This window comes from Triticum urartu, chromosome 6 (assembly GCF_003073215.2).
Source record: "Triticum urartu cultivar G1812 chromosome 6, Tu2.1, whole genome shotgun sequence".
Classification (NCBI taxonomy): Eukaryota; Viridiplantae; Streptophyta; class Magnoliopsida; order Poales; family Poaceae; genus Triticum; species Triticum urartu.
Window position 1 is genome coordinate 355,396,375 of NC_053027.1, and position 11,203 is coordinate 355,407,577.

The 11,203-nt window shown below is 43.9% G+C and overlaps 1 protein-coding gene across 6 annotated transcripts; it reads right to left on the minus strand.

Annotated features, from left to right (window-relative positions):
- Nucleotides 1-3,001: 3,001 nt before the first annotated feature.
- Nucleotides 3,002-9,982, minus strand: LOC125513486. Of its 6 annotated transcripts, none has more exons than XR_007285956.1 (6): nt 9,355-9,982; nt 9,043-9,264; nt 5,199-5,628; nt 4,917-4,985; nt 3,397-4,194; nt 3,002-3,250 (listed from the first exon to the last, which is right to left on the minus strand). XR_007285956.1 is itself a non-coding variant. In XM_048678614.1 (3 exons), the coding sequence occupies exons 1-3, from the start codon at nt 9,547-9,549 to the stop codon at nt 8,227-8,229; spliced, it is 396 nt and encodes a 131-aa protein (XP_048534571.1). In that variant the 5' UTR covers nt 9,550-9,979; the 3' UTR covers nt 6,412-8,226. The 6 variants fall into 6 exon arrangements, 1 of the variants encoding a protein (XP_048534571.1); XR_007285958.1 differs by adding an exon at nt 6,291-6,405 and having other exon boundaries at nt 9,043-9,982; XR_007285955.1 differs by adding an exon at nt 6,282-6,405 and having other exon boundaries at nt 9,043-9,982.
- Nucleotides 9,983-11,203: the final 1,221 nt, after the last annotated feature.

Here is an 11,203-nt window from a genome sequence, read left to right on the forward strand (position 1 = left end):
GAAATCCTACAGTTCTCTTTTGCTCCATTCCTTTGCGCCAAATTCATGAAAAGTAGTACCATAGGAAACTTTCCAATCCTATGTTTTTCATTCACTTTTCCTTTCAAGAACTGGCGGTTCTAGTAGGCAAGCTTGAGCAAGGAAAAGCCTACACTAAAAAAATGTTTTTGTGCTACTTCTATTACTTTGGACCCCATGCCACTACCCTACTAGCTCAACTCCCAGGGCCATCGACAAATGCACAGCTCAAACACGCAGAGATAAATAATGATGGTGTTCAAGAGAGTCCATCACGGATAGCTAAGTTGCCTGGTACCTCAGTGCTTGTCATATAGTAGGATAAAATAATCGTATGTCTCGTTACTCCGTGTGCTCAGTGGACAATATATATAACATGTAGAGTAAAAAAGATATGCAACAAGTGTACAACCTCTTTGGCGAAGCCATGTCGATCTCAGCGTGATCGGGTTGGCCGGTGAGGATGCTCCGGCTGACTTGGCTATCAAAGGAGGGGAAGAAGATCTTAGGCGTCTGGAGATGGAGCCCGAGGTACTGCTCCGCTGTGATGGAGGGTTTCGTCGTTGGAGCAGCTCCGGTGAGTTGTACGACGCTGAGGCTGAAGCAGGACAAGAGAGACAACGTTAACATGAATGGAATTCTAATAGCATCTCCAATAGATGATGTAAAATACATAACCACAAAGTTCTAGATGTAAAATACATCAGCCGCTCATCTCTGAACTTAACTGACGAAACTGAATTTAACTGTCAAAACTGAACTTGACCGTCGAAACTAAATTTTGCTGTCGAAAATGAATTTTACTGTCGAAACTGAACGCACTAGAGGTGAGGCTACACGTCAGTCGACTGACTTTTTCATCTCTGGTCAGTCGATTTTGCAGCCGTTGGATATGAAATCAAGGGCCTGCAGTTTATCTTCAACCTCCACCCCCTGAGCCGCAAGCCACCACCGGCCAAACAGCCGCTCGCGGCCGGCGGTGCGCCGCCCTGCCCGCCCCGAAAACACTCCCCACTGCCGATCCGCCGCCGCCCCCGCCACCCCTCTAGCCCCCCCTCCCGTTCCGAGCTTTTTCTCTGGCGATCCCCACGCCACCGCCCCACCACCGCCGGCGACCACCGCCCCCGCCCTGAACCCTAAGATAGATAGTGGGGTACCTCTCCGGCGAGCCCCCTTCCCCGCTGCGGCTGGTTCTTCCTTAGCTCCGGCGAGCCCCCCCCCTGAAAATCGATTGGCCCAAAAGTCGATTCAGTCGACTGAAGTTTAGCTAAATCGGAGCAGCATCGCAAGCAAGAGCAAGAGGGAGAGCAGTAGCAAGAGCATACAAGGCAGGGGACCGAGAGCAAGAGCAGAGCAGCAGCACGAGTGAGAGCTAAAGCAGCAGCAGCTCCTACTTATGTGGACGTCGCCGCCGAGGGAGCGATGCCGTGGAGGAAGTGGCCGGCGACGCCGCCGTGGATGGAGCCGTGCCGTGTAGGCTCGGACCGAGCGCCGGCAGCACCATGAGATCGAATCAAGAAAAAATGCGGCGATTAGTGTACAACCTCTTTGGTGGCGCCAATTAGGCCGTAGCTTAATCCGAGGAAACAGTAATGATGATGCTCTTCCGGTGGTGCAGGTGAAGACGGCGGTGTGGGAATGGAGGTGGCGCGAAAGACGACGGGAACATCGGCGCAGCTCCTTGGAGGTGGAGGACGGGGTGGCTGAACCGGCGGGACGACCAGATCGACTACGGATCCTCATCCGGTGCGATGGATGAGGGACATCGAGGTGTTACTGTGGACGACGTCGTCGGGGAAGAGGCTCCGACTGGGTGGCGGACGAAGGAGAGTGTGGGGCTTCGCGGGTTTTCCCGGCCTTGGTGTACGAATGGGTGGGCGGATGGGATGGGAGTGGGGAACCATGGCTTAGGGACGCGCTTGTCCGAAATATGGGGTAAGTTACGAAAGTACCCCCCACCAATTTGAGGCGGTTCTTTTGGTTCAGGGGTATCACGGGCATTTCACGTGTCGGGATTTCACAGGAGGTGGGAGTTTTCACGCGCGTTGCAATTTTGGAATAGCAAGGCGCTGGTTGAGATGGAGGGAGTTGTCGGAGCACAACGAGACAAAGATTTATCTTAAATATTTCGGGGTAACAAGGCGCGGGTTGAAGCGGCGGGAGTTTCGCAGCACGATAGATAAAGACACTAGGTTGAAATTTCGGCATAACAAGGCGCGGATTGAAATTTTGGGAGAACAAGCTTAACGTGTACCCAAAAAAAGACAATTTAGACTAGTATGAAATACTACATACAATGTGTTTAACACGCACAACACACACAGACATCATTTAGACTAGTAAGGTACACGTGCATTGCACGTATGAGATTTGGCAACCAAATTATGAATAAATACCACATTATAGCATGTAAGCTTTGACTCATATATGCATGATGTAGATGTTCGTTTAATTCTTATAGTTCATTTCATTCAAAATCATCTAGTTTTTATAAGAAAGCTAATCTATTTTAAGATTCATGGAATTGTGCGTTGTAAGGCATAAAGTAAAAACAAATCATGTAGAAAAACATTTGGGCAATTCTGATACGGAAGATTCTAGAACAAAGAAGAAGTACTTGTGTTTTGAGGTTTGTGCATTATGCTTAAGTTCAACCGAGTCTTCTAGATTGTACATGTGGCAAAATCTGGTGGAATCTAGATGATATCCAACGGCGAGTAGTGCTTAAATTTGCCAGCTCTGCACCATCAGATTGGCCTCATCCAAAAACCATCTTTCAAAGTTAAAGTTATCCGCACACTATATAAAAAATATAAAATATATAATATATATAGGGGTATAGATGTAGATATGTGATGCGAAAGCCACCCATCATCTCCAATTAGAATAGTGTGTCCATGCACGGATGCAATGTGGCCAAATGATGTCTGCCATCGGTATCTCAAATTCAAACCAATCTGACCTTATTCAATGTGTATACATTACAGCATGCTCGTTTTCAAACCACACCGCGCAGATCTCCGTTATATTCATGCATGCATGGGTTTCAAACATCATGATCTCTTATTCATATATACTAGTAAACATGCCCATGCGTTGCAACGGGAAAGAAAACACACGCCCAACACTACTCAAAACACACGGTGTCTGGATCCTCTATTTCAAACTGGTGCCCCACCCATGTAATTTCTTATCCTCCTTCCACCTTCGTCAGCAGCTGCGCTGTCAGCACCTGATCACAATGCGCCCGAACATGGTCAGTGCCAAGGCAACGAGTTCAGACACCACATGACGCACATGTCATTGAACCACACCAACACAATGGAATATTTAAATCTTTAAAACTATAATCTCATTGAGCTAGACATGAGGGCCAACCTCCATGAGCTACACCCTGCACCTAGTCCATATGTACACCGCCCCTCATACCCTCCTTTCACTTTTGACTTAATGTTGCAGACTTGTTTCATCGGACCACCCTCATGCATCCCTTAAGGAAATGTCTTGTGCTTCACAATTGAGTAAACACCACATTTCGAGTCCTGCTTGTACCTCGGACCACTACGGGCGATCACATCTCGCCACCGAGCAGCAGGAGAGGTCGTCGGTGAGGGTTAACCCTTCCGAGCCGGCACCCTCGATCCACATCTAGCCATTCGTTCTGATCTGGTACGTCACCTCCAACCCGATCAGTAGCAATAATAATAGCAAAATGGTTAAAATCTTGAAAGCAGTAAATCTGAGGGCTGTAGAGGTGGGCGGTGAGGGCTACATTAGCCATTTCTTCGCTTTCGATTCCGACTTGATGTGGGTAGTATTGTATGTTCACACTGATAACGTAAACATGATCAATTCATGTACACGAAAAAACTCAACGACTTGCATTACAGTTTTAGGAACTTGGAAATAGAAGCAAATAAAACTAAGAAATATAAAATGGTCAGGAATAGAGAGAGAACCACTTTTTCTTCGGTCATTCATCCTGTGTACGTGTGGATCTACATGTGTGTCGAATCTCTCGTTTATGGCGGCAATAATTGCTTCGGGTGCTTGCGTGAAGATTAGAGAAAGCGGCTCAATGATAAATGGATAATGCCACATTGCAGTCTTGTATGCTGATGTGTGTGGCCCATGAATACATTATTGTGGAAGTCATTATTGGGTTTCATTATGGTCCTGGGGAATTTCACAGCAAACAAGTATGAATGACAGGCAGTGTAAAGCAGATGATTTCTTTAAGAAAAAGGAGACAGTCGTATGGAATAATATTGATGCAGAGAACAAAAAAATACTCCTTGGAATAATCAACAATGTAGCGAATGTAGGAGTATTTAGGAGAACAACTAGTGCAAACTGCACAATATGTGATAACTGATAAGTGTGTACATCAGAGCAGGATAATTAACAGAGATGGAATGTATAGCATGGACAATAACGTGAGAAAGGGCTAGACAAATAGTTGACAATAGCATAGACATTTTTTTGCTGTTTCACTCTTGTTTCAATCACTGCTGCTACTTGGTCCAAATAGTTTACATGATTGCTGACAGTTTTCAAATTATATAAACAAAAGAAGAAAAGGGCTAGGATGTACATAAGGAAGACTGCATAATATGTATGAAAACAGTATGGATGCATAAAGAAAAATTATTCAAGAGAATATAAATTGGTATCTCTGGTCAACAACAGAAATATTTGACATGACTCTAAAATGGGCTGAAAGCACTCATAGGATATGTATGAGAAAAATTTTGTCGAAGTATATCTATAGTACTTTAGGCCTATATGTTCACTAGTACAGTACAATATAGTTTGGTCAAGTTAGGATCATGACATGGATGATATTGTCACAAAAAAGAAAGGAACAGAGAAAGAAAAGGCCAAGAAATTTCTATTACCTTGTAATTATGTGTGCTGCCTTTGTTATTTGATCCAAAGATTGTATATGAATGCTCACAATTTCAGAACTACGTGGAAAATAAAGAAAATGAAAGATGTTCAGCATATTTGCAACTGATGGCTTGGAAAAAGAAGGTGTATAAAGAAAGATGCAAGAAAGTGCAAAAGGAAAGAAGACCCGTGGCTATTAGTTTGTAAGCTCATAACAAAATAAAGTAAACAGATAATCTGGATCCATGGTTAGCCAATATATCTAGTCAAAGATCTAAAAAAACCAGTACCTTTGATATATTGTAGCATCAGTGGCGCTTGCTCAGAGTGCAGAACAGTGTGCTCTGGTTCATAGAAGATATCCATGAAAGAGTTAGAAAGACCTGGAACAATTTGGCTGATACAGATAGTAAGATGGTAACTGTGGTAGTAGATATGGATAGGTGTAGCCAGCCACATATATATCTATAAGATTGACAGGTACAAATGGGCTCAATCTGAAAGTCGTGTAAAGAGACCATCCAAAGAAATTAAGAAAACAGCCACGAGAATAAGAAAGAGATCCACCAAAATCCATAACCTAAATTGTTTACGCAGCGCTAAGAGACGATGAACTATTGTACCATCCTAACCAAAAGTTACTTAAGCAAACTTTGCAACCGAAATGAAGTTGTTGTACTGAAACTTTCAACATCTGCACTTCGTCCACAACAGGTTATCCTGCAACAAATGAGAATTCCAATTATTTAATAGAACGATATACAAAATAGAAGAGTTAAAAAGACCTATGTTGCAAAATGAGGAAGATTACCACTGTAAGAATCCCAACTAATTAAAATTATACTCCCTCCGTCCCATAATATAAGAACGTTTTTGACACTATAGTGTCAAAAACGTTCTTATATCATGGGACGGAGGGAGTAATAGGGAAGATATGTGTTGTAAAATGAGGAAGATATATATTCTGCCATGTTGGGCCAATACCTGTCAAACAGCTCAAGGCCACTTGTAATTTCACAATGCAACAAAATTATCATAAAGAGATGTTGTAACTGAAAAGGAGTAGCCCATAAAATAGCTACTTTGATTTTGGGTTCATAGGTGACCATAAGACTCTGTTTATTTATCGTTAATAAGATGGCTGGATGCATCAATTGATGCAGAGACTGTAGATTTTACATCTTTTTCCAAAAAATAACACAATAGCTACTTCGAAAATCTTGAACCATTATTTATCATCCCTGACTAAGCCCTGGGCTTGTCAACACGCGTCTTAGAAAGTACCATAAAGGAAGCCATTATAACACCTCACATCCTCAAAGCAAGTGCACCTGTGACTACCAAGAGTAACATCCGATGGGATAAAAGCTCACCAGACGTACATGGTAGATACAACCAATTCGACCGCCTAATTTTTGTTTCCTCCGTCTTCTAGTCCATACTCTGTCAGAACTATCCCAGGTCCACTCCGAAGGGATTTTCAAATATCTTAAACACCTAGCATCGTCATATTCTTGTAATTAGTGTTCTTATAGCGAGTATGTTCATAGGACAGTAGAGACAAACATGTTCGTATTAATTGACTTGTTAATTGACTCTCTATAACCCCTCACGAATTATACACAAATACAATCGACAAAATCTGGAGCGGACCCACAAGTAAGCTAGCTTAGGTTCTTGGCTTAGTGCTGAAGTGCATAGTACTGTGCTACATCACATTACAGGGAGATGATGATACCAGCAGGAGGAAACTGAGTATCCTGAACTGTAACAGAACAGCCCCATGACCGCAAACCGTCGATACATCAAGATCTTTATTTTACCATCTATAAATAAATCTCTGAAGACACAAAAAGTTGAGGGACTGACTGAGGGCGCAGTTAGCTACAACCAAGCTCTGTTATACTACATGAAGAAGAATAAAGCATGTGAGACTGGGTATCTCCATTGCCACTCTGCTCCACATTGGTTAGCCCAAACAGACTCCGGCCGATACTAAATGGCAGGGAGCGGCGAAGGTTTAAGCCACATCTAATCTGATCCACCCAACGATTTACTAAGTTTAATACTGGATTTACTTTTTCCAGTAAAATAGCTTCCTTGCTATGAATTATTGATCCAACAATCATACCGTAATCATCACTCATCATTATTGGTTTCACTCTTGTTTGTAAACTCTGCAGAAATATTAACCACATAATTCTTGCAAGACATAAAATTGCTTGGACTGAAAATCCTGGAACAATATAACTGTTATTTGGCCTCTAAAACTTTCACCACATAAAACAACTACTGTGAGAAGGAACACAGGCACCACAAGTTCAGCAAATTTTCCAGCCTCGACATGATCTCTATTGTATTGTCTCAGCCCATGATCTCTAGTGTATTTACCAACATCATGTCCAGCCACAGTGCATGGAAAGAATCAAACAGCACAGATAACAGCCTAGTGCTCAGTTACCATCTCTAAATAAATCTCTAAACACACAAAAGCTTGAGGGACTGACTAAGGGTACTCAGTTAGCTACAGGGCCGGCCCTGAGGGGGGGCAAACGGGGCGGCCGCCCCGGGCCCCCGAAAGTCAGGGGGCCCCTCACAGGTATGTGTACGTAGGGTACAATACAGGTATATACCTCGAGCGAAGAAAAACTGAACCAAATTAACTCAGCGACGCCTCAGCCTCACGTGCTAGGCCTAGGAAAGAAAAGGAGAGATGACGGGCCTGGCCCATGCTTGCACGTACAGGCAGAGACGTGCATAGGAAAGGAATCGCTCGATTCACGCAGGATTTTCTTTTCTTTCGGATCGTTTGGTCATCTCGTTCCCTGCTCTTTTGCATGTCCCCTGACCTCTGTTCGTCTAATCGTGTTCAAGATCTGAACTCTACCTCCTGACAACCGACGCGATGACCGCGGCAGGTACCTCTCTCGCACGCCTTCTGCCCTCGCCTGTTCTTCTTGTTTCTTTCTTTTTCTAATCCCGATTTCCGATCGATCGATCGACCTTGTCAATAGGGATCTGTTTTCAGGTGATCAAATCATTGCGCACACATAGCTAAATTAGACTACAGAGAGAAGGTACTATACTATGCCCTAGCAGATTTTGTCATTGTATTAGATTCAAATCTTCTGTAATTAATCTAATATTTTACTTTCAATTTTAGCACCGTCATATCGGGTTCAGGTAGAAAGTATCCATCCGGATGTGATAAAAGAAAAAGTAAGGAGGTACTAGATGAGATGAAAGCATCATTGAGAGAGGATCCTTAATACCAGAAGACAATGTTGACGTCAACATGGATGATATCAATGTGAGCAATCATGCGCCCATATTTAATTCATTCGCGGCAGAATTTGCTAGTGTCGATGAGGAATCAATTATGCCTGTGGATTTATGATCGAAGCAATTTGGGTAATCTTGATAACAAAGCTAGGGATATATTAGTGGGAAAAAGGGCCTAAAAGGGAAGAAGAAAACACTAAATATTCTTTCGATGAAAATTCAAGACATTTTTCCGTATAGTCATTACTAAAGAGAAATATGTAGTGGAGAGGTGCATGATAGGAAATGCTTAATTTTTTCAGAACTCCACAAAAAGTGTTTTGTTTTTGCGTAAACTTTTCAATTTTCGTAAATGCAAGTGTGCATTGGGGCATGATGGGTTTTGTGATTGGAAGCATATTATTGAGAGACACGAAGAACATTAATCTAGCGTTGACCAACCAACATGAACTCTTGGAATGAACCGATAACTAGACTGAGCAAGCATGAAACAAATTGATAAAGAGTTACAACAGCTTGGGAACATTATGCATTGAGAAAAAATGCTTGATGAATTGATAGATACTATCATTAGCGATTTTGCATCTCGGAATGTTAGGAGAATTTTTTGAAAGAATATGTAGCATATTTTTTATATACACTTAATTGTTTTCTTTGATACAATTTATATCTACATATAATGATTCGTAGCTAGACATTTATACTAAGGGCCCCCGAAGGGCCCCCAACTGTAGTTTCGCCCCGGGCCCCTGAAATCTCAGGACCGGCTCTGGTTAGCTACAACCAATCTCAAGAAGAACGGGAAGGGAGAACAACAAGGCTGTTTTTGAGGGTGGTCGAGGCATCACATACCTCTGGTGTAGCCACCGTTGGCGATATTGGTTGGCTCGACAAACGTTCTTCTACCTCTGGTGAACTCGGTGCTTCTTCCTCCAGCGAACTCAAAGGCGACATGATGCTTCTCTAGACCAAGAATTCTGGGATTTGATGTTTTTTCTGATGGAGATTCCGGCCAAGAACACTTCCTTCTTATAGCAGCGAACTCCAATCCGGGTCGGGACTCAATTGATTTATCTGTTGGAGAAGGACACGGGAGTAGGATGTGCGTCAGAGATTCAAATCGAACATGGGAGCAGGATGTCCGTCAGAGATTCTGAAGCCTACTACGGTGCAGGCCAGAGACGACTGGCAGTGGCAGACAACTCATAGTGGGCGTGCTCGCGGCCGGCGTTGGTGCATAGCGTACTCACCCTTCCTCCTCCGGGCATGCTCTCTCTTCACCAGCAGTGCGAGTGCTGAAGCCCAATCCACTCCGTTGTCGCCTCTGCTCCTACCTGATGCAAACACCTCCGCATCCATGGTCGATTTTCTCTCGTCGTCCTATCCTCCGGCCGCCCCTTGAATATCCGACGCCCGTGCCTCCTTGCCTTCCCGTCGTCGTCTGCTCTGGCCGCCACTTCGCTAGCCGACGCGGTGCCTCATTGCCTTGGCCGCCTTTGCCTCCTCATGTTGGCCGACAACCAATGCCGCTGCTCCACCTCGACATGCGCCAGAAGCCGTGTTTGCCGCACACGCCCCAACGAGCGTCGCCCATCCTCCCGCGAGAGGCACGACGGCCGGACAAGCACCACCACGACCCCACCTCGCCGCGCCGTCTCCGCTGCATTCGCCCCGACGAACATCCTACATAGTCCCGGCGAGCGTCCTCCATCCTCCCTTGCGAGGCACGGCGGCCGCCGGCACACGACGGAATGGACGAAGCCATCGGCGCATGACATAATGGATAAGACGAAGGGGAGGATTGCTGACTGAATTCAAATGACTATAGGGTCTTTTTTGTAAAATCGAAACATTTTTCCAGCGCCACTAAAACAGAGACCTTTTTGCAAAACTGCCACGACCAGACACAATACATGGTTTATCTCAGCCGTCAATTGTTATAGTTGACATAAAATCAACGAATATTAAAGGGTGACGTATGAAGAACTATGAAAGCCTTCTGTCTTTTAATATTAGGTAAAGATTTAAATTTAATTTTACATTGATTATGACCTCACCTAGTATTTTACACTTTCACATTGGTCTTCTTTTTATAATTGTACCACTAACTTTCTCTCATGCATGCATGCACACACACTATCAGTCGGCATTATCCATCGCACACATGCAATATTTTTCTTCAGGTCGGTCTCCCATGAAGGCACACACACACCGTCCTCTCCATCATATCGGGCATTCTTTATCTCTCATGTGCATGTGCAACGATCGATGTTCCTCTATGTGTGTGTATATAGCTAGGCCTTTCATAGTTTTCCACATAAACCAATCAATCTATATACCTAGTGAGGTCTCACCCTCTTTCCCACATCCACATCGATCAATCTATACCTCTTTATAGGATTACATATATAGCTAATACACCCACATTAATTATATATCCAACGCCCCCTCTCAACATCCATGCCTTCTGCTTCATCTCTCAGACACGCGCACAATGGCGAAGACAGGGGCAGCAAGGGCCCCCCCCCAACATCACAATATATCGAGGCTAATATGAATGTGATCGTTAGACAATTGCTGGTAAAATGGTTTAAGTTGATGAATTGGCCCTCCTCGTAAAGGATTAGCAATGCATGGCCCCCTAGCTCATGGGACATTTTTCATGGCTCCGCCACTGCGCAACAGCGCACGTTCTCGCCCCCTCTCTCTAAATATCGATCTCGCAGTTGTGCACTCTTTCATAGTCTCCCTCCACTCGGCCCCTCGCACCATCTTCTAGCCCCACACCGGATTTTGCCACATGTACAATCTAGCAGACTCGATGGTTGAACTTAAGCATAATGCACAAATATCAAAATAATAGTGATTCTCCTTTGTTCTGGAATCTTCCGATTAATAACTGCCCAAACTTTTTTTCTAGTTGAATTGCCATTATTTGTTTTTACTTTATGCTTTACAACACACAATTCCATGAATCATAAAATAGATTAAGGGCTTGTTTGATTCAAAGGAT

Excerpts from the sequence above, each read along its gene's own strand:
- LOC125513486 (XM_048678614.1), bottom strand. The coding sequence starts at position 9,549 with ATGGATGCGGAGGTGTTTGCATCAGGTAGGAGCAGAGGCGACAACGGA. Across the intron at positions 9,265-9,440 it reads GCATGCCCGGAGGAGGAAGG|ATAAATCAATTGAGTCCCGA; the intron begins GTGAGTACGCTA and ends CTTCTCCAACAG. Across the intron at positions 8,292-9,042 it reads CAACGGTGGCTACACCAGAG|GCATAATTGATTCCTCATCG; the intron begins GTATGTGATGCC and ends ATAAATCCACAG.